The 22,975-nt window shown below is 47.4% G+C and overlaps 1 protein-coding gene across 11 annotated transcripts in view; it reads left to right on the top strand.

The window, feature by feature from the left end:
• Positions 1-22,975, top strand: part of Arnt2 (aryl hydrocarbon receptor nuclear translocator 2) — a 156,633-nt gene that overhangs the window by 123,722 nt on the left and 9,936 nt on the right. For all 11 annotated transcript variants that reach the window (NM_012781.4, XM_017588812.3, XM_063281500.1 and 8 more), the window contains 6 exons: positions 755-906; positions 8,943-9,015; positions 9,815-9,938; positions 12,423-12,522; positions 14,762-14,900; positions 15,498-15,648. In NM_012781.4, coding sequence (NP_036913.3) covers positions 755-906; positions 8,943-9,015; positions 9,815-9,938; positions 12,423-12,522; positions 14,762-14,900; positions 15,498-15,648 — 739 coding nt within the window. The remainder of the gene's footprint in view (positions 1-754; positions 907-8,942; positions 9,016-9,814; positions 9,939-12,422; positions 12,523-14,761; positions 14,901-15,497; positions 15,649-22,975) is intronic.

Below are 22,975 nucleotides of genomic sequence, written 5' to 3'. Positions count from 1 at the left end.
TAATCTTTGCATCCTGGTAATGTCATCTGGAAACAGTGAAGCCACCTTTCCAGGTGTCCGTGAAAGTATGCTGGAAACCATACTGCAACATGAAAGCAATGGCAGATCAATACATTCAAATAAATAATGCATACAGATTACCATTTTATTTCACCTCCTTCCTGAGAGTTTATTGAATCCATTTTACAATGTCAAACAGAGGTTAAAATTTTTATGTGAATTAAGTCCATCTAAGAAATAAGTCCATGAGGCATTATAGATGTGCAGCTAGCACTCAGCCCCAGAGCACCTAATGCCCAAGGGGGGAAAAACGGAAGGAAGGAAGGAAGGAAGGAAGGAAGGGAGGGAGGGAGGGAGGGAGGGAGGGAGGGAGGGGAGAGAGAGAGAGAGAGCGTGAGAGAGCGTGAGAGAGAGAGAGCGAGCGCTACTCTTACATTGTTGGTGCTGTTCTATGCCCGGCACTGTGTGCGTATGGGATGCTCTCCATCTGATTTGTAGCCACTAAATTAGAAACACTGACTGTCACTGGTCTCTCACATGGGAAGGCAGAGTGAGCCGAGGGCGGAAGCAGGTGGAAGTATGCGCTTAGCTGCTCGCTACCTGTCACTCTTTCTCTCAGGGCTCCCTTTTACTGCTGTTGGCTGCAGCAGCACCCTGTTCTCTGGTTCCGTTGACCTTTTCAGCAGCCGGCCACATTGCCTTGCTGTTCTCTCTTCCTCCTCCTGCTGACTTCCTTGTCCAAATGTTTTTGCAGGTGGTTAAACTGAAGGGCCAAGTGCTGTCGGTCATGTACAGGTTCCGCACCAAGAACCGGGAGTGGCTGTTGATCCGCACCAGCAGCTTCACCTTCCAGAACCCCTACTCTGATGAGATCGAGTATGTCATCTGCACCAACACCAACGTCAAGTACGTGCAGCCCTCCCTTCTGCTGATTATTCACATATGAATGATTTGCTTGAGGCTCCCTTCTCCCCATAGGATCTAGCTGCAACCCGAAACCCTTATGGGGTGAAGGGGCAAGACAAAGGGAGACTCTGGGTTTCTGTTACAATGGCATGCATCCCTCCCATGGTCAGTCAGGTCAGGGTACCACGGCCTCCATTCCATTCTTTTCCTCTGGACATTAAGTCAAGCAGAGAAGTACCTACTTCCTCATCTTGTTGTGGTAGCCACTGTGCCTGGTCTGGTCCTGCTGAAGCTAGTGGGTAGAAGTGGACTGTGCTTCTTGATACTCAGGCCAAGGTCAAGCAGCACCTAAGGCTGGAAGTACCCGCCGTGCTCCCAGCCTGGGAGCCCTGCCTTTTGTGTACATTCCATATCCACGGACCTGACAGGTAAACCTGAGTTCTCATCTCCGCCATGCCAGTTCCTGGTCTTGTGATCTCATGTAAGTCACTTCCTCTCTTACCCTTCACTTCCTTTTCTGTGACATGGTCCCCCTTTTTTGTGTGTATACAGACATGTGCAACTATGTGGAAGCCAAAGGGTGACAGCTAACGTCCTCCTCAGTTGCTCCACCTTACTTTTTGAGATCGAGTCTTTCACTGAACTTGGAGCTCCTGGGTTTGGCTAGGCTCTGACTCTTGCTTCTGAGGGATCACATAAGCACTGCCGAGCCTAGATGATGTACATGTGTGCTAAGGAGTAAGCACTGCTTGCCCTGCTTTAATACTGTGTAATCTCCCCAGCCCATGGCTCCTCCTTTCTGGAGTTAGGCTTAGGTCTGTAGGTCAGACTCGTGGGCACAGTGCCTGCCATTGGGATCATGACTGTGGACAGATCGTGCCTCTTCAGATCAAACATGGAGGAAGTACAGAACTGTGATGCCAGGTGTTTCCATTACACTATCTGGAGACTTTTTCTTTAAATACAGGATCTCACTTTGTAGCCCTGGCTAACCTAGTGCACACTGTGTGTGTACACAGGGCTGGCCTAGAAGTCACAGAGGTCTCCCTGCTTCTCCATTTGCTGTAATTTGACATTTTTAAAAACATATCTAATTTTGATCTTAGATGTTTATAGCAAACTCTTATGTGTTGGTGCAATTATTTTATAAACAACAGATACTTTGAATCTTTTCTACATTTTGTTTTATTTTTGAATATTCTTCACAAAGAATAGCCACTAGATTTCACAACAGTGTAGGAACTTGTGTGGGTTGGATGGTTGGTAGGATTTGTTTCTTACTTTCAGGCCTGCTCCACTCCAGAGATTTCATGTCCCTGAGAAGATGGTCATCACATAATAGTAGCATCTTCTTTTTTTCTTTTTTCTTTATTGGATATTTTCTTTATTTACATTTCAAATGTTATCCTCTTTCCTGGATCTCCCTTGGGAAACTTCCTATCCTATCCCCCTTCCCCCTGCTTCTATGAGGGTGTACCCCCCCACATACCAAGCCACCCCTTCCAGCCTTCCCACCCTGGCATTCCCCTACACTGAGACATCGAGCTTTCACAGGACTAAAGGGCCTCTCTTCCCATTGATGCCCAACAAGGCCATCCTCTGCTACATATGTGGCTGGAGCCATGGGTCCCTCCATGTGCACTCTTTGGCTGGTGGTTTAGTGTCTGGGATCTCTGAGGAGTCTGGTTGGTTGATACTGTTGTTCTTCCTATGGGGTTGCAAACCCCTTCAGTTCCTTCAGTCCTCTAACTCCTCCATTGGGGACCCCTGTCAGGCTCTGGCAGAGCCTCTCAGGAGACAACTATATCAGGCTCCTGTCAGCATGCACTTCTTGGCATCTGCAGTAGTGTCTGGGTTTGGTGACTGTATGTGGGATGGATCCCCAGGTGGGGCAGTCTCTGGATGGCCTTTCCTTCATTCAGTCTCTGCTCCACACTTTGTATTTCCTTCTGTGAGTATTTTGTTTCCTCTTGTAAGAAGGCCTGAAGCGTACACACTTTGGTCTTTCTTCTTCTTGAGCTTCATGTGGTCTGTAAATTGTATCTTGAGTATTCGGAGCTTTTGGGCTAATAACCACTTATCAATGAGTGCATATCATGTGTGTTCTTTTGTGACTAGGTTACTTCACTCAGGACAATATTTTCTAGTTCCATCCATTTGCCTAAGGATTACATGAAGTCGTTGTTTTAATAGCTGAGTAGTACTCCAGCTATAATCTGACTCTACTGTGCTGTGAAAGTGATGCACATTCTAAGAGAACCATACTTTGGATTGTGAATGTGCTCATTCCTTGGGCTAGCAACATACTAGAAGAAGCTCACGGATGCTAAGCTGTGACAGAGAGAGGCAGCTCAACTCAGCCATACAGCCATGCAAGGAAACAGCCATCACTAAGCTTGATGCCATGGATGGGGGATAGTGGTGCCTTTGTGTTTTACAATACAACACACTTATGGTATGGTATCAGGTGTAACCCTGGTGTAAGCAAGGGATATTCATACCCAGCAAGGAACCAACACACATAAACATTTGGGCACAAAGGTGCCCACTAGGCACATGGAAGCTATGCCTAGGGTGGCAGACGGTATGGAATGAGACAGGCATACTGAAGACTGCCCTTGTATCTGCCACTCATGGCCACTGGAACTCCCAATCTCCATTCCTCGGGTTCAGTCAAGGTTGGTCCTGAAACCCATGGCCTTCTCTTCCTCATCTCCTGACACCAGGGGATCCTTCTAAGAACCTGCCACATCCCTCTGTCAGAGCATCCTTCTGAACTGGCCTCGCTGAGCTACTGCTACCATTCAGCTTGCCCCCGTCCCTTACAGCCCAGCGTTCACACCAGTCCAACAGCTTCGATCACACCATCTGGGACACACAAACTCTTGCTCCCAGATACCACTCTGTCAACTGCCTCCTGGACCAGCTCTCATTCTAGACATTTTCTGTCCCTGTGTACTTGGTACAACTGGATTTGTCTTCTGCCCCATCTGCTGGTCAAACTGTAAATGGGAAAGAACAAATGTGAGAAGCCATAGATCCAGATGGGTAAAATGATGGGCCTATCACATCTTGAGGGTTCAATCAAATGGAGGGTATTCCATTTCCCCCCGTCAATCCCACAATGTGGAAGAGATGTTCTCTTTACCCAGGGACCAGAGACGTGCCCATGAGTGCCACACCCAAATCTGATCCTAGGACTGCTGAAAAGAAGGAAGATTGAGAAATGGGAGTAGAGCCAGATGCACGGGGCTAGGGAGGACTGTGTTCAAGGTATAGAGGGTTATGTGCAGGTTTCTCAGGTGCTTACGAGCTAGGGGTGCCAGGTCCTTGGCAGAAGAAGGGCAATGATAGCTCTGACCTGCCTAGCACCTGTGCAAGCCAGATCTCTGCCCCTAGGCTTATCTCTCCCAGTATGGCCTCACACCTGCCAATTCAGGCTGCCTAGCCAAGAAGTGGTGGAAATAGACAAACAAGCCAACTATTCAGAGTCCTGGACACGATTCTAGAACCATTCCCTTTTGGATCTTAGGGAAAGCCACTTCCAGTCTGGATCCTGCCTCCTCTGCCCCTCATCCCTCTTTGTTCCTTCTCAACATGTGGTTGTGCACACAGCCCTGTGCTCAGCAAGGGCTCTGAGGCTGCTGAATTCCTGTGAATTAGGCTGTTCTTGAGGGTGTCACCTATGCACTCACTGTCAACCTTCCTAAATCTCCCCGTCACTAAATCCTCCCTCATGGTTAGCTACTTACAAAGCATGTCAGAGCCACCCCTCTACAAGAACAGTTCCCTGGCTGGGCAATCAGCAGCTTTCTAGATTTGGGTGAGCAGAGCAGACCTAGGATCCTTGTTGGAGATGGTTGGGGGCTTTTCAGTCTGTCATCATTGCAGTTTTCTAGTCTTTGGTTACATTCTTTCTGCCATCAGAGTCACATGTCTTGTCACAGCTAATGAAGCTGATATCTCCTGACCATCATGACTGCCATGGCCTAGGGCAGGCAAGGTGCTTGCATTACCTTCTTGCTTTAAGGGGAGACCCAGTCCAAGGATCATAAGCTTTGAGCTTCAAAACCATGAAATCATGGGTAGAGGTAGACGGAAGACAGTGGACAGATACAGAGGAAGAAGAGGACAAACAAAACCCCCAGAACCTGAGGAACACCCCCAGAAGGCAGCCCTGACAAAGGAGAGGCATAGAAGCAGTCACTCTCCTCTGCAAGCCAGCCCCGGCTGACTGGGTTGACCTTCTTTTCTGAAAGCCAGACAGTATTGTTGAGACAGAAAAGCATTTTGTTCAGGGGCAGGCCTTTTGCTGCCTCAAGTCAGTCATTCTCAGCAGCTCCTGTAAGTCGTGTGGATCAGAAAAGCCCTGGGACACCTGCAGCAGCTACAATAGCAACACATATCAGTTTTCTAAACCAGGTGTTTGGTGGCAAGGCGGAAAAGCTGGCTGTGGACGGTAGAGGGCGGTGCTGACCACGCATGTGAGCGCACAGACCTTCCTTGAGTTTTGTCAGCTTTGTCAGCAGTACTCCAGCTAGTTAGACCCTCCTGTGCCCTGTGCTGGGGCTGGGGGTGGGGCGGGGAGCAAGGAGTTGCTTGCTCAGTAGCCTTCAGCTACGAGCATCCAAAAGCAACTTCCTGAAGAAGTTAAGCAAGCATTGGGTGTTTAGCATTTGTGCTAAGCTGTTGAAAAGGCTCTTTGTCACCTCTGACTTCTTCCTGTTCCTTCCACACAGATGGAAGCCCAGAAAAACAGACTGATGCAACACGCGGGTGCACACTGCTGAGCTGGGCCAGGTCTTGGGATTTGATACTATGAGAAACCAGACTGTCCTTTCCGTATCCGCCCATCCTGAACATTCCCTTCCCGTCTCTCTTCAGGGGAGAATTGACGTGCAGTTATCCTTAGGCCAAGCCTCTGATAGATATTAAAATAGCACTAGTCTGACGTTGTCTCAGGTTCTCATGGCACAAGTTCTTGATGTGTACCTACACCCATGTCTACATGTGTGCACTTATGTGTATGTACATGAAGGGGTGGGTGAATATGTATGTGTCCATGTGAGGGTAGGCATGTGTGTGCGTGCATGTATGCACACGTACATGCATACATACATATGTGTGAGTACAAACATGGGTTTAAAGCCCCACCATGCCCAAAGCCCAACTGGTCAATGATCACATATACTCAGTGATAGTTAGTCACAATTACCTGCCTGATAGTAGGTGGAAAGAGAAGAGAAGAGATGTATGCAAAAGGAGGCAGACGGTTGTATGCCCAGGAGGCATCAGCCTTCAGTGAAGGCTGGACACAAAGACACCATCTTCTTCTGTCCTTCTGCGATCCAGGCAGGCAAGGTGGAACTGAGACTCTTCTAGTTACAGGCTCCAACCCCAGGGAGCATCTTGACCCTTTTCCTGTCCCTCAGAGGAGAACCAGAACTGAATGTGCCTAGAGTTCTAGCACACTTCCCCCTCTGCCCCAGTGGAGGTCTTGGTGTAGTGTGACTTAAACATTCTGCAGTTAATAACTAATACCTGAAATTAATGCGGCAACAGTTACTTTTTAACCAGCTACTACCCAAATAAAGGACACAGAGACCCCTAGAATTATAATAAGCTTTAAAGAACCAGAGCTGGGCAGATATCAACCCTCTACACTATTTGTCTGCTTTCATGTCTTGAACCCCAATGTATTACTCGCCATATGTTTCATTTGCACTGCTCTTGCTTCATCAGGCTAGCCCTCACAGACACATGCTCATGACCCGTATTACCCATGGTGACTTCCTTCTTCCTCCTCTCCTCGCTCTCCTTCATGGTCCCTACCTTACACCCCAAGCCCAGGAACCTTTGTCCTGCCTACCTCACTTCTGCTCAGCTATAGGCTGTCAGCAACTTTTATTAACCGATCATGGATAATTTGAGTGCAAGATTTGCACAACGAAAGCTGATGTACATGAAAAGTCATTCATCTTGGGGCAACAGAGTTTACTGGGGTACAGATTTAGCATTTGAATACATAGCAGCACCAGACCAACCCCTCCAGTCTCCCCAGAGCCCTGGGACATGGAGGGTGTTTATTCTGGGCAGAGGGAAGAATACAGGGTCCACAGCCCTGCAGAATTAGATTGGGATCCGTTCTGTGCTGCGTTCTAGCTAGGAGCAGCACTTAAACTTGCTGAGCGTCCTCTCCTTTATCTGATAATTGATAGCCATATACTGTAAAGATGTAAAGTGCCGGCCAACTACTGGTGATCAGTCTTCCATTCAGATATTAGCCTGCCAGTGAGCCATCGTGCTTCCCTAAGGTGCAGGGAACAGGAAACAGCAGATAATGGAGTACAAACAAGGAAGGACACGGTTTTTCTTTGACAGTAACGATTATATCAATTCTTTTTAAGAAAAAAAATTAAGAAAGGGTCTCAGGTTGCCCAGGCTGGCCTTGAATATAACTTTAAACTACTGGATCTGTTGCCTTCACAAGTCTAGTGCTGGGATTACAGGCATGGGCCACCATGACTGCTTTTATGTCATGCTGGAAATTGAGCCCATAGTTTCATGCATGCACTCACATAACTCTGAGATATTCTAGCCCTCTTTTTAAATGTTTTGAAATCTATCATCATCATCATCATCATCATCATCATCATCATCATCATCATCAATGCTCCGCTTTGCTGATATGACAGGCAGAGGTGCGCACTGCCTGGAGGTACAGCACATGCTCCTGATTCCATCCTTGCCTTTGTTCCTGGGCTCTTGTACCACAGTAAATGGCCAGGTCCTTTGGTCCCTGGTACCTCAGTCTTCTCATCTGACCTTCCCTGGAGACCCAGCTCCACCAGAGCAGGAATCTTGGGGGGCGGGGGGGTCTGAGTCATCAGAACATGACTTGGGCATAGCTGTTTTCTTTGCCTCCACATAGTTCACTGAATAGACTTCTGGGTTTGATTCCAAAGCAGCCGCTCAGCAGGTCCTCCTGCAGCATCTCTTTACTGGGGTATCTAGAACTGAGGACCTTACCCTCTACCTTCTTCGTGGCTTCACTGTTCCCTGAAAGCAACCCAGTCTCCCTACTTTAAAACTTGAAGCACCAGTTTTCTCTCTCACCTTTTTTCCCCACACACACACCCCACCCCTCAGAACATTCTGGCAGAGTAGGAGGAGCCAAGCAGCTTGGACTCAATCCTGAAGTCAAATCCTGCTCTGCTGTAACAGGACACCTCTGACCTAACCCTAGCTTTGAGCTCCAGCTTCTTGATATTAGCATGTGGATGAAGTAACCACCATAAAAATTCTGAGGCATGAATAAGATGTGCGCCCCGACGGCAGGTGGGCAGCTACAACCTGCAGCTCTGCTCAAGTGCTGAACAGGCTGCTGTCCTCAAGTGCTTAGAAAAGAATTCTAGTACTGGGTTTTTTTTTTCACCCTGCATAAAACAAAGTCATTTGCTGAAGCTCCTTATTTGATCCAGGCATGGTGGTTCCTGGAGAGCTGAGGCAGGAGGATCAAGAGATCCAGACCTGTCCAGGATGCATGCGAAGACCCAGTCTCAGAAATAAAATTTGAAGGCTGAGAAAATGGCTCCATGGGTAAAGCACGGAACAAGCATGAGATCCTGAGTTTGGAGTCTCAACTTCCATGCAAACAGCTTAGCATGACCATGGAGCTGCTGGGGTGGAGGCAGGTGGATGCCTGGAGCTCATTAGCAAGCCATTCTAGCCAATCAGTGAGCTCAGAGAAGAAGATGGAAAACAAATGAGGAAAAACTCCTGATGCCAACCTCCGGTCTCTGCATGCACATACGCCAGGACACACACTTATTTTCCTTACGTTTTCAACAGTTTGTGTAGAAGTCAAAACCTGAAGTGCAGGGGTTGGAGTAAAACAAAAATAAAAGCCTTTTAGTGCTCTATAGAGATCAGGCTACTTAGCTTGACTCTGAGGAGCTTGGGTTTCTCCCCTACCTCAACCCCATTGCCTCTCGCCTTTCCGTTCCTTACACCTGTGTTGACTTCTTGTTTCACAGGCAACTTCAGCAGCAGCAGGCAGAGCTGGAGGTACACCAGCGAGACGGGCTGTCATCATATGACTTGTCTCAGGTGAATTTCTGGGAAGTTCTTTTCTGGTTGACACTCAGAGGACTGAGAATTAAACTCACCCCAGAACTTGACACCCTCCCCCCATCCCAAGACACTCAGCTCCATTCAGCCTTGGGGTGCTAATGGAGCTCGACCCCTGCTTCCCTACAGTCGTTCCTCCTTCCTGAAGTGAGCTACAAGAGGCAGAATGTAGGTAGTGAGCAGTGGTGAGCAATGGTTAGCCAGCACTGAGCATCTCTAGGGGACAGAGGGAAATTGCAGGGTGGGCCCCAGGCTCTCACACAGAAGCCAACAAAAGCAGGCTCTGGGTGTAGATTCTCTGACCTGCTAGCCACCTCTCTCATCTTTGCCCCGTGCCTTAATGTGTCTGTTTCTGTCATACTGTGTCCTTTCCTTCTCTTATCTCTTCTGGTCCCTCTTCTCTCCTTTGTTTGTCCATGCTTCTGACAGCTGACCATCAGAAAAAATGGCATGGGGCAGTTGACATGGGTATCTGACCTTCTTCCCAAACTAACCTTTAGGTTCTCTTCCTGATGTTTACAGTAGCTTGGTCCTTTTTCATTTATCCCCAAGAGAGTGTCACTGTAGCTGCAATGATATGCCTACGACACTTAGTTCACACCCCCCCAACCCAGGTGCCTTTGAGCTTCCTGGATACACTCCCAAGCTTGCAAGAACAAAGAAGCTTTGAAATGCTAACTCTTCCACCTAGAGGGACTATGTGGAGGGACAGCAGGTAACTCCTAGAAACCCTATGTGCCTTATGTGTGGATTGCTGCTGTGTTTTATGTGCAAACAGGTCCCGGTACCCAACCTACCCACTGGTGTTCATGAGGCAGGGAAGCCTGTGGAAAAGGCAGATGCGATCTTCTCCCAAGAGAGAGACCCTCGTTTTGCTGAGATGTTTGCAGGCATCAGTGCATGTAAGTGTGCTAACAGTAAGTGGCTGTGAGCTTTACGGTGCAAGGTTTACAGTTGTTTGTGGACTACCTGGAAATAGCACCCTAGAGAGAGAGGGCAAGTAAGTTGATTTTTTATGTCATTGCCACAGGCATAGAAAGAACCCATACAGGAGTCAGAACAGATTCTCTGTATTCCCATCCCTGTCTCACCACCAGTGACAATCTCAGGCTGTGGCATCTCGTCTCTAAAATGTAAAGGGTCAGAGCAGCTAATCTGATCCATTACTCAATGCCTTAGTCACTGGTTAGACTTCAGCACTGTAACAAAAGTACCTAAGAAAACAATTTACAGGCGAAGAGAGTTGTTTTGATTCTGGGTTAGAAAGGAAAGTTAGAAAATTGCGTGTGTGTGTGTGTGTGTGTGTGTGTGTGTGTGTGTGTGTGTGTTTGCACAAATCAGAGGGAAAATAAAGTAAATGGCAAGAAAATAAGAATATCAAGCCTGATAAGTCAAGATGATCTCCAAGGACTACAGGTCGATAACCCTCCAATTAACATGCTGTCAAAATTCAACATAATCAAACAAACGGGGTGAACTATTCAACCCTCAGGGGCAAGTGATGAAGATGCTTGTCAAACCCAGGCATACCATGAACTCTGAAACACAGAAAAGCCAATGTAGTCACAGCACAATGTAATGTCACTGCCACAGGCATAAAAAGAACCCATACAGGAGTCAGGACAGATTCTCTATTCCTGTCCCTACCTCATCACCAGTGACAACCAATCTCAGGTCGTGGTGTGAAGAAACTGACAAAATCAAAGTAGGTGGAGCTCAGGATGCCTTCCTTCATTTTCAGCCAATCAAGTAGGTGAAAACAATAAGGTGGGGAAAGATTTAGAAGACTAAATAATTTATACACATTAATATGCACATGTATATGATTGCATGTGGGCATATACATATATAAACTTATAAGTACTGTGTGAGCACAGAACAGCAATGTGTTTATTACTTACCACCAAAACACATGAGAAAAAAATAACTTGCCTTTTATAGTAGTAGTGGATTGTCTATGTGTCTGTCACTTGTGTGGTGCTGGCGAATGGACACACTAGGCAGAGCTCTACCACTAAGCGACACCCCCAGCCTTTGGGGATTCTATTTATAGACAAGATGGCATCCTGAGTCTCCTTTACCCTGTCAGTTCTAGCCTCGTCTCCTCCTCATTTGAGCCTTGCTATTTATGTCCACCCACTCTCAAGGCTTGAAATTAGACTAGGGATTGAGCTCCTGTTCCTTCAGGAGGCCCCATAGCTGCAATATGACAATGACTTTCTTTAGAGCCCGAGGGATGGGAAAAGGATATTTGGTTCCTGTGTTGTCTCCCAGTCCCAGGCCCATGGGCTTGATCATCAACAGCCCAGTACTGCTCACACCTGCCTGGCAAGCTGGGCTCTGGGAGGGCACACATGTGGCACAATCACTGCCTTGTATCCAGCCTTGACCCCCTTCCTCCCACTGTTTTGAGTGTGATTATATAATTGAGACATGTGGGCGTCATGATACTCCAGGGTCACATGGTACACATGGAGCCAAGGGAGGGGTGCACACTGCTGTATGGAGGCTGCATCCATTCACATTGGATCCCTGCTTCTCATGTCACTACCAAAAGCAGCTTCCTTCGTGTGTGAGATCTTGATACTCTGCCCGTGACCTGAGCCCTCTTAGCCTTTTTCTGCAGGTGACATGATTGAGCAGACCTCACCTTTCTGTGTCCTGGGTGACTCATTGTAGCATAGGTGAGTGTTTCCTGTCTCATGAGGTGCTCAGTCTGAGACCCTGCTGGGAAGTCAGGCAACACTTTCCAGCTGCCCTGGCCAGTCAATCTGAGGTATCCCTGGTGATCAGGTCGGGGAAGGCACACTGGATGGGATTCAAGTTGGTTCCTCCCTTGCTGTCCTATGACCTGGGACAAGCAATGCCTCAGTTTTTTCATTTGTAATGAATGAAAACAAATGTGTAAGCTATTTGGTTTTTCCCAGCACCATCCTCGGTAAACATTTTACTTATAATAGCACACAGAATCCTCACCATAGTCCAATAAGAAAGAGACCGCAATTATCACCTTCTTTCAGGTGGGGAAACGGAGGCAGGGGAGAGTTCAAGGAGCATCCCAAGTGACCTCTCTGTGACACAAAAGGCCAAACATAGGTCCAAGGCCAGGCAGCTGAGGTTACCCTGGGTGCCCTCACCTCTTTGCACATTTCCTAGGGTGTACTCCCCTATGAAACAGAAGGACTAAATACAAAAGTGCCTTCCCACTCTTGAGGGCTTGCCTTCAGGGCCATTCTAGGAACCAAGAGCCTAAGAGAGCACATGCAAAGGTGAAGGTGAGGAGACTGTCCTATGTGGATCTCCTGAGTTCCCACCCATGTGGGGTGTTCCCTCATGGCCTGCAGCACCAGGGGGACCTTCACATGAAACTCCTATGGTTTTCCTAGCGGAGAAGAAGATGATGAGCTCAGCCTCAGCATCCGGCAGCCAGCAGATCTACTCCCAAGGAAGTCCATTCCCTGCCGGGCACTCGGGCAAGGCCTTCAGGTAGGTGCCAGGGAGGGGATTGGTAGGAATAAAAGTCTGAGTGCCAGCATAGGCTCTGTGACTGAGCAGGAGTCAGCCATTCCTGTACTGTGGGATAGAGCCAGGATGAGACTTTGGACTGCTATCTGTGTTCTATCAGCCCTCTGTAGGCACTGGGCTTCAGTGACTCTCAGACACAGAATATACTGATCTTCTTTGTGATCCTGCAGGAAAAAGGGGAAGGGGATGGTTTATAACCAAGATCCAGGTAGGGCCCCATTGAGAAGGTAGCCAGAACTGCCCTGTTCTCTAATTTGCTGAGTCCATGACCAAGTGCAAGGAGAAAAGGTGGTTCGTCAGATCTTAGCCTCGGCCTTATGAACCATTCAGGGGTTCAGGAGGGTGCCTGGCTATAAGCATCAAGGCATGGGATAGTTCACTGAAGAAGCTTGACATCACCACTGAGGGCCAGACCTGGTTCAAGTTTCTTCTGGGAAAGCAAGCAAGAACCCAGGAGGACTGCCAAAGGATAGGTCAGTAGTCCTCCGGGAAGGCATCCTCCTGTGTCACAACAGATACCCCTAAGCTCCCTAGAAGCTTCACATGCACCAGGCACAGTAAGGCGGTACCTTTCTTACATCCCAGTTGAGCTTGGCCCAACACTGAACAGGGCTTCAGAGATCCTGCAGGGAACAGACAAACCCAGTGCCCAGAAATTACATTGACCACAAAGGGATAGGAATCTCCCTTCCTTGATGTTCTAAGAACAGATTTCCTACATCAGCAGCAGGTGTGACCAGCAGCCCTACGGAGGGCTGGGCACAAGGGCCTGCACTTTGTTCCAAAAACCCCAGGCATGGGTACAGCTGTCCCCATTAGTCAGCGTCCTAAGAAGAGCTGTGCAGGCTGAGGCATGTGTTGAAAAAGAACTACAAGGAACAATGTCCAGAAAATGTCCTCTGAAAGAAAGGGAGACGCATAGGTAATGTGACCAAAGTAATGGGTATGTATGATAGTGGCAGAGTGAAACCCATGACTTAGACAATAGGCTTGGTTGCCCTCATCTGTAATCTCAGCACTCAGAAGTCTGAGGCAGGAAGACTCTCATGAGTTCGAGGTCAGAATTTATTATACACTATATGATTACTGTAGCTGTTTTTTTAAAGGAAAAATAAAGAAGTCATCCTCTGCAGGGCATGATGGCACGTGCTTTTTATCCCAGCACACAGGAGGCAGCAGACAGATCTCTGTGAGTTCAAAGCCAGCCTGGTCTGTGTAGTGAGTTCTAAGTCATCCAGAGCTACATAGTGTGAGCCTCCCTTGAAAAAACAAATCAACAAAAAAGAAAATATTCTCTGAGGCATCCATCTGGAGGAGGTGGGAAGGAGCGGACACGGGCGTGAAGTAAACTCATTTAGGAAGACACACATGATGTTTGAACAACCGAATTTGCTTTACAATCTGTAAGGAGTTGGAAAGCATATGAAAAGGTTAGAATACAGTTAATAAAAGTCTTTCTTTCCAAATCCACTGAAAAACCTACCTCTATGAACAACCTAAAGTTAGATACAGCCCACTGCCTCACTAGATGCATTTACAGCCTGTCCTCCCCTCCCCAGCACAGACCGGGGAGATAGCAAGGAGGGCCCAGAGCATGCATGTCATCGAATTTTCTAAATTCGATGAGTTTAGAGCTCGAATAGCCCAAGAGGCTCCTAGAAGAAGCCTGGTAGTAGAGTGTCAGGGCATCCTCATCAGGCATGCAGCAAGCTCCACATTGTTATACATACTACAGGTGCCTAATAAAGGCACACCAAATTAATTCATCTGAAGGCAGAAGAAGCAAGCCATCAGCCACATACAGCAGCCTTCCATTCCCAGGTTTGTATTTGTGTTGAGACTGACAGCTTGCAGCCTATGTCCAGAGGCTGTAAGCTTTCTTCTCAGTGCCCCAATGGGACAAATTAACTAAAGCACAAAGAGCAGGTAGACCAGAGTCTGATTTGTATTCTGCGACTCGTGTCTCTTCTTGGAATGAAATCTTTTGTAGAGAGCTGGGAGTGTTCAGGGAAAGAAGGTGGTGGGCAAGTGTAAGAGCTGCCAGATCCTGGGGGAGAAGGAGCCTGAGAATAGAAGCCAGTAAGGACCTCTGGGCAGTGTGTAAGAAGGGAGATATCAGGAAAGCAAGGCAGCTCAGAGTCTTGTAACAGTTTCAAGAAAGCAGGCCATTTCCTGGGAATAAGTATTTTTTTTCTCCTAGCTCTTCTGTGGTCCATGTGCCTGGAGTGAATGACATTCAGTCCTCCTCCTCAACGGGCCAGAACATATCCCAGATCTCCCGGCAGCTGAACCAGGGCCAGGTGGCATGGACAGGCAGCCGTCCACCCTTCCCAGGGCAGGTATGAGTGAAACATGGACCTGGGTACCCAGAGTGGCAGAACACCCACCATCTACATTTTAGTTTCAGCTCTGAGGGTAGGTCAGTGCTCCCAGGTCCTCAGGAGCCCTCACCATCCATAGGGCACTTCGAGAGCTGGATCCCCAGCATTTACACCAGGTCTGATCATCACCCTCATTACAACCTCCTGTTGGGAAATGGAACAGGAGGTTGGGTACCCAAAGGTTCTCCATTAAGAGCAAATCCCTCATCACTTTGAAACTCTGGAACTACTATGCCAAGAGGGCCTGTAAACACCCAACCATGCAACCAACACTCCTAGTTCCCTGGAAGGTACTGGAAGGATAGGTCTTATTCAGCTAAGAGGTCTCCATAAATTGAACTTGGAGAAGCCAAGCTATTGTAGCCCTCAAAGTAATGTTAAGCAGCTCCATCCCAAGTCTCCAGGGACAGAATTCTGCCCAACTTCCCCACTCCACCCTGCACTAGTGAGGGAAGCAGGGCCTGCTGTCCCTGATGTGATCTCAAGGGTGGGGCTCAGTGGGGAGCTCGTTGGTCCTGCCTCTTTCTGTCCTGATCATAGCAAATCCTACCCTAGCCCAGCAAGACGCAGTCATCTGCCTTCGGAATTGGATCAAGCCACCCCTACCCAGCCGACCCTTCATCCTACAGTCCTCTCTCCAGCCCAGCTGCCTCCTCACCAAGCGGAAACGCATACCCCAGTCTTGCCAACAGGACTCCAGGGTTTGGTAGGTGAAGGATGAATGATAGAAAGAATTTATGTTCTGAGCATCATTTGTCCAGGGGCTAAGCTCACCCCAAGGCTGCCAGAATATAGGGCAGGGCCCCACAGTGTCCCACACTCTCCTATCTGGCTACAATCAGAAGGGCCTCGGGTATCCTAAGTCATAGAAGTATATACCTTGACCTTGTGATTCAACATTGCTATTTCAAGTCACAAGGCCTCATTCTTGTGATATGACCTGATTGCTAGTTTAGCCCCATATTGCCCAAGGCAGAGACTTTTGCATTCCAGAAGTTAAAGAGTCTCCATTCAGAAACCTGGAGAAGCCTGGAATGGCCAGGTGTGTCAATAAAACCAGAAAGTCCCTTGTCTGCAAGGTGCATTTGCTATTTTCCTCATTCTGAGACAAAATACCAGACAAAGGTAGCTTCAGGAGGCAATGGTTTATTTAGGCTCACAATTTGAGGGTCAGTCCATGATCATGGGAAGGGTCCCATTGTAGCTGCAGTCAGAAAGCAGGGGATGAATGCTGGTGCTCAGCTCACTTTCTCCTTGGTATTTATTTCTATTTCCACAGCCCACGGAATAGTCATGCCCCGCAGTTAGGGGAGTGTTCCCAACTTAGTCTAACCCGTAAACTCCCTCATGCACATGCACTCCCAGAGGCTTGTCTCCTAGGTTAATTCTAGATTCACACTAGGGTATCCTATCTCATGCGACTATTTCCTTGTTCTGTGAGAAAGGCCTAGGCCATAATGGGTGCCGTGGCTGTGGCTGTGTCCTCTGTTTCAGTCTCAGTTGTTCTTTGTCTATTTGATATATACCAGCATCTCTCCCAACACCAAGATCACACACCACAGAAGGGGAGGTCCTGCCTGATTCCTCATACTGCAGTCACTGGGTGACATCCAAGAGTGGGACACCCAGGAATTGTCTATGCAGACCCATCACCCTTGGGTGAGCAGGAAGCCAAGCCTAAACTCCCTCATTTCACTTGTCAAGTTAAAAGCTTCCATTTAAGTGGTTCACCTGTCAGTCTTATGGGAAGTGCCCCTCCCGTACACTAGCCTATCATCAGACAGTGCAGTTATGAGCTGTTCTTACCTCTCTTCACTTCCACCACTGACAGTAATGCTTCTGCCTCAAAGCCCAAGGTCTTGGCCACAATGTCCCAAGACCTCAGGTTTGTCTATTCCTATCAGAACTAACAGTCCCCCCAGCATAAACCTTATTTATGTGTAGCACACACGTTGAGCCTTTATATGTCCTCACCGGGTCACCAAGGTTTTATGTCCTTATGGTCACACATGGGTGTGAGAAGCACAAATTCGTCAGCCAGTTTCTCAGTCAGCCAGGACCTCAGCTCTGTTGCAGCCTGAGGACAAGGACCTTGGTTCCCAGGATAGTGCCCCTCCCTGCTTTCATGTGTAGTGTTTCCCTTTGTCTGAGAGTAGTGACCCAGACTTACAATGATTCAGCCATCTTTCATGAGTGCCAGGCCCAGTACCAGCACGGGAGACAGGAAGAGACTGGGCTGGCCCAAAGAAAGGCTCAGGCTAGAGCACAGTCAAAGTTATAGGCAGAGATAGAAGAGATGGGTAACAGGAAGAAGAGAGACACTCCACAGATCTTCATGGAGGCCTTGGGGAGAGGGAGAATGGTTACTTCTTTTACAGGGTCAGGAAGGTCTTCAAAAGAGAGGTAGATGGCGTGTACCTCTGGGAGGAGTTGGGAGCATCATGTGACCATGACAAGACAGGTGGGCAGGCTCCTCCCTGCCCCAGCAGTCCAGTGCCTTAATCATGTGCATTTGGCCCCTCTCCATGAAATAGTGGCCAGGTGCTGAAAGTGTAAGAGGAGTAGGACGCTAGGCAGAAGCCACTGGCCAACTCTAATGACCATGAACAGGTCACACACTGGGACTTTCAACTCAACCAGTTGTGCTACCTGTTGCCAGCAGCTGGTCATTACTAGGTACTTATTAGACACTGCTCAGGAGGTGTCCACTGGGTGTTTCAACATGTTTGAATTTATTTAGCACTTACCTGGCCATAAGGGAGAGATCATTCTTATTCCCATTTCAGATGAAACAATGGAAACCCAAGTTCTCCTAACACAGTGGGTCTCAACTTTCCTAACGCTTGACTCTTTAATACAGTTCCCAATATCGTGGTGACCCCCACTCCCAGCATAAAATTATTTTTGTTGCTACTTCATAACTGTTGTTTTGCTACCGTTATGAATCAGAATGTAAATTTTCAATGTTTTCCAATGGTCGTAAGTGACCCTTGAGAAAGGGACATTCAAACCCGAGACAGGGATCATGACCCACAGGTTGAGAACCACTGTCCTAATGCATCAGTGGTGGAACCAAGAAAGGTTTAAAGCTGTGGCCCTCTGCTCTCTGCCCTGTGCTTCCTATCTCTTTGGACCCACTCCTCAGAGAGTAAGAAATAAGCAGAAGAGATAGCCACCACTATGTCCCTTGGTTTGTGATAATGAGAAGGGTAGGAACTCTGCTGTGCAGGTGTAGCAGGGACTCTGAGGCAGAAAAATTAGGACTGAGGAGTGCAGTGTGACCCTACGCTCAAGGCATCACACAATGACTCCAGAAAAATACTGGTGGAGCAGGAAGCAGGAGCAGCATGTTTGAGGGGCTGGCCGTGAGAGTGACCAGGGAAGGAAATCAGAACAGAGATTGAGGAGAGAGGGACAGAGCCCAGCCGGAGGGGAGGAGCCACCATCTCAGGAGGCAGCATTGCCTCACAGGGCTGAGGAAACCTACCTCAGTGGAGAATTGTATCTTGAGAAGGTGGCTATGTGTCCCTGCTACTAGATACCTCAGAATTTGCTGTCCAGGGTTTCAAGAAGCAGAGTCCTACTGAAGGGGGTGACCTTGGTCAAGGTCAGAGGAGAGAGTGTATGATTAGAAAGAGGATCTGGGGGAGGGGTTTACTGTCAACCTCACGGGGTGGAGGAAATTGTAGAGGAGAAATAGAGCAGTCTCCATTAATGGTCAGTTTCATTAATTATTAAATAAGCATGAAACAGTTAAAGCAGGCCATGCAGTGTACGTGCGGTTGTGAACACCAGCTGAACCCTGCCTGTGGGCATTCTGGGGCTCCATGGATACAACCTTGGGACTCGTAGGGGACACTGGCAGCAGCACCTTGCAGCATTACAGGGGAATTAGGATTCCTCCCTCCCTCCGTCTATTTCTTCCTTCCTTCCTTCCTTCCTTCCTTTTTCCTTCCTTCTTTTCTTTCTACTTTCCCCTATCCTGACATCCATGAAGTCTACATGTACAAAAGGCACTTTAGACCATTTTCCTTGATACCTACAAAATGGATCTATCTATAGGAATTATTGATTAGGTCTTTATCTATTTTTCTTTGCTGGTCCTGTAATGAGCCAGGTGACATTATTATATTAGTCCACTCTCTTTTAGATGCCCGTGTTTAACCTTAACTTTAATTCTCAAGGCTATACCAAAGACAGTGTAGGCAGGGAAACTGAAGTCAAGTTTCCTTTGATGCTTCCCTAGTAGATAGAGACAAGCCCTAGAGCCTGTGGAGTGAAAACAGGACTTGTCCTTCACATTCCCCTTGCCCATTCACAACAGCCTTCATCCCATCCTCTGTCACCTCCACCAGTTACCCTTAAGTGTGTCTGAGCACAGCCCCAAAGGGTTAGGAACACTGATTTGTGTCCCAAATGCTTTTGAGACTCAACCTTAACCCACCAGAGTTTAAACCAAGTACCTGCATAGTCTCTTCCTCAGGGATTAAGTCATAAATATTGAATGCAAGTTCCTGCTGGGAGCATCTCTGAGGTGTTTCCTTTACCTCAGTAGAGTAAGGCCTCTTAGGAAGGAAGGAAGGAAGAAAGGAAGGAAGGAAGGAAGGAAGGAAGGAAGGAAGGAAGGAAGGAAGCCAAACCTGAACTAGTGGGTAAGTAGGTTCAGCGAAGAAACTTGCGTACATAAGAGACTTGGGCTTTCTTTACCTTATATTGCCATTAGATGTTAAAAGTGTAAGCATGCAGAGTCTCCCTGAGCTTTGATATAATGCTCAAGGGAACTTCTTTCTGCCTGAAGAATTATCCCCACACCCACAAAAAAATAGGACTACCTATACTAAATGAATAGAGAGGGGCTGAGAACAGTTATGGTAGCGCTACAAGAGCAGGCAGCACCAGGGTCCTGAGAGGAGGAGAAACACTTAGTCCCAGTATTTCTCCAGCTATGGGGTTAGACATTTATTAGTTTTGGGGCAGGGGCTGTGCCATCACCCTTTCTCACCCTTACTGTCTAGCTCAGCAAGGTGGGATCCTGGACTTCAAATTCCTATGTCCACCCAAGATTTCCTCTTTAGAGAAAAGAGGAGAAGAAAATGAGTTTGGGGATACTGGGAGTGAGCAGAACGTAAAGATGATGGTCATTACGACCCCACTGGCAATACAGTTAGCATTTGCCTTATATCCCTCTTTCTAGGAGGTATCTGGGGGGTTAGGTCTCTGAGAAAAGTTACTCTGGGTGCTAAGAAAGCATAGGGAAGAACCGATGGTGTCCTGTGAGAGTCCTGTCTAGGTCCTTAGTTTCTATGATCTTTGCAGGTATGCAGAAAAGCAAAATGGGGTGGCGGGTGAAGGTAGGCAGAATGGGGTATATGGATGAATCAGTGCCTGGGTCACAGAAACATTTGGGGTGGGGAGTGGATCCTCAAGGAACCTAGCTGCATTGGAAGTCCTAAGCAATCACATGGGTGCCACCATTTGATTCGTCACATGGCTATTACCATCTTATTCTTGGCTGATCACACAGATGTCCTCTACCAATGGTGAGGACAGTTCCACAATAACATGTGCTCTTTCGCCTCTAAAGGATATGAGTGCCCATAGGATCCATGCATCTCACAGACTAGGTATGGACCAGTCTTGGCAGCTACCTCCCAAGATAAGTCCCAGTTGACAGTTATGCCAATACATGATCTTGTTTGCCTCTGTATAAATTCTGCTACTATCCTATAAGGCCTGAATTATTTTGGTTGGGAATTGGGATAGCATGCTTTCTTCAGCCAGCATGTATGGTTTCTAAACCAGTGAGGGTCATGACCTACAAGTTGTCTTGATTAGTGGAATTCAAGCTTTACCTCCATTTTATTTCTTAATTTAAAGAGCGCTTGAATTAGGTTAGCAGAGATGTGGCAGGAAACAGAAGAGCGTGTAAAATAAGAGTGAGTGACATGAGACATATAATTGCATAGGACAGATCCTGTACAGGGACACAAAATTGCATGCACAGAAGAAAGTTGTAGGTAAAACACAATAGTAAATATCATGTTCTCAACTGAAGGTCAGGGAGTGCATACCTTATCAACTGTAGCTGTCTTCAGACACACCAGAAGAGGGCATCAGATTCCATTACAGATGGTTTGGAGCCACCATGTGGTTGCTGGGAATTGAACTCGGGACCTCTGGATCAGTCAGTGTTCTTAACTGCTGAGCCATCTCACCAGCCCCCCCCCCTTATTTTTTAAACCACAATTTCTAATTTTCACCCAGAATACCAAAAATGTCACCTGGATCTTACATTTCATTTTCCTTGATTTTCAGTCCTCGGTATTATATGCTGCTGGTGGAGCAAAAGTCCCTGAGAGACCTGGGAGGGAGAGGGAAATATCCCCAGCATGTATCTGAGTTGCTATTTTGGTATCACATGAAGAAAACTAGGAGGGAGAAGGATGCCCTATTTCCACATGAGGATTGCATGGGCTGAGACCAGGGGCTCTATGAGACTCTGTGGTGGCAAACATTGGAGTTCCCCAGAAACCATGTTGTTCAAATCCATCAGCCTTTATGTGGCAGCTACATTCAGTTAGAAAAGCAACTTCCTGGAACCCTTGAGATCATACACTCAACTGAGAGCATGGTACACGTGGTCCAAGGCAATGTTGGTGTTCTCTATTTGGGTGAGGGGTCTGTATGGCCAATTCTGCTAGGCTAGTTAGTTTATGCCTCTCCTGCTTTCAATCCATGGTCTCTCCGGCTCAGGGAATGACAGTCATGATACAAAGGGTAATCCTGACAACAGAGAGAAAGGGGAGTTGAACTTAGTGCCATTTACATTTAGCCATGTGACCACTGGCCACAGACACACAGGGAAACAATCTAAAAGATAAAGACATTTACATTTGCCATTCAGCCTGGCCCTTAGCCCCAAGGGAAACGAGCCTGGAGAGGCAGGAAGAAGAGACTTATTTATTGTATGAAGGCAGAGTACCAAAGGGCAAAATGGAAAGAGAAGAGAAGCTTGAGGTAAAATCTTCTCAAAAGCAATCCAGCCAGAGGGTCAGCCCTGGGGGGCCTAGTCACCTGAAGGAATTTATCTGAATCCTGGAATGGTCACCTGTCTTGAATCCAAAGGAGTAGTTTTAAAGTTTGTCTGTGGTCACCACATGTCACTTTTGTAGGCCCTCAGTCTCCTTTATACAATTATTTAAAATCTGACTCAGAAGGAAGCTTGATTGATAGTAATTTTATTCAAATTTCAGAAGAGAAAAAAAACAGCAGAGCTGGCAAAGTATTACTCCTCACATCTCTCAAGAGGAGGGAGGTGGAGAAGAAAGATAGTCTTGTCTTTTGGTTAATGTCAACAATGGAGGTCGGCAAGCAGGCCCATAAGAGAAACAGTGAAAACGTTCAGGGTATCAGCTTAACCACATTTAGATGTTTGGATGGCATTCAAAGAAGAAAGGACAAATCACACTTCTTAAGTTAGAACTCAGAAAATCAAGCAGGCTTAACCATAAAGATCTGTAAGCAACAGCATCAGGAGGGGCTTCTAGAGTGTAATTACCTTATCTCATTGAGGGGATAATAGTTCTTCCCATCTCCTTAGCTATGTCCCCAGAAGAATCCACTTTCCTGAGGGCTGATCTGCTGGCCAGGTGATTGACAGGCCTAATTGGTGCCACGTCCAACATGGCTGTATCTGGAAAGATGACTAGAACGATGACAAAAATGAAGAAAGGACAGACAGAGACACATACAGGAAAGCTGGGATCCAGTGACCTGCGTTCACTCTGCTAGAGCACACCTATTATATAACCCAGAACTTCTACTTGCTTATTCTCTATAGCACGAGGGAGAGGTTAGCTAGTCTTGGTTGGTCTCTGAACCTACTGGCACAAGCAGAAACTGAGGGCAGTTCAATATCTCAAAGTTGGGCAATGAACAATGGATTTAGAGCTTAGACAAAACAAGTTAGTACTGTCAGGTAGTGTACAACTTGAATCCCCAAATTTGTTAATCTCTCTGTCTCAATCTGGTCA

This window comes from Rattus norvegicus, chromosome 1 (assembly GCF_036323735.1).
Source record: "Rattus norvegicus strain BN/NHsdMcwi chromosome 1, GRCr8, whole genome shotgun sequence".
Taxonomy (NCBI): Eukaryota; Metazoa; Chordata; class Mammalia; order Rodentia; family Muridae; genus Rattus; species Rattus norvegicus.
The sequence above is the reverse complement of the archived record's forward strand: the minus strand, read 5'-3'. Positions and strand labels throughout refer to the sequence as shown.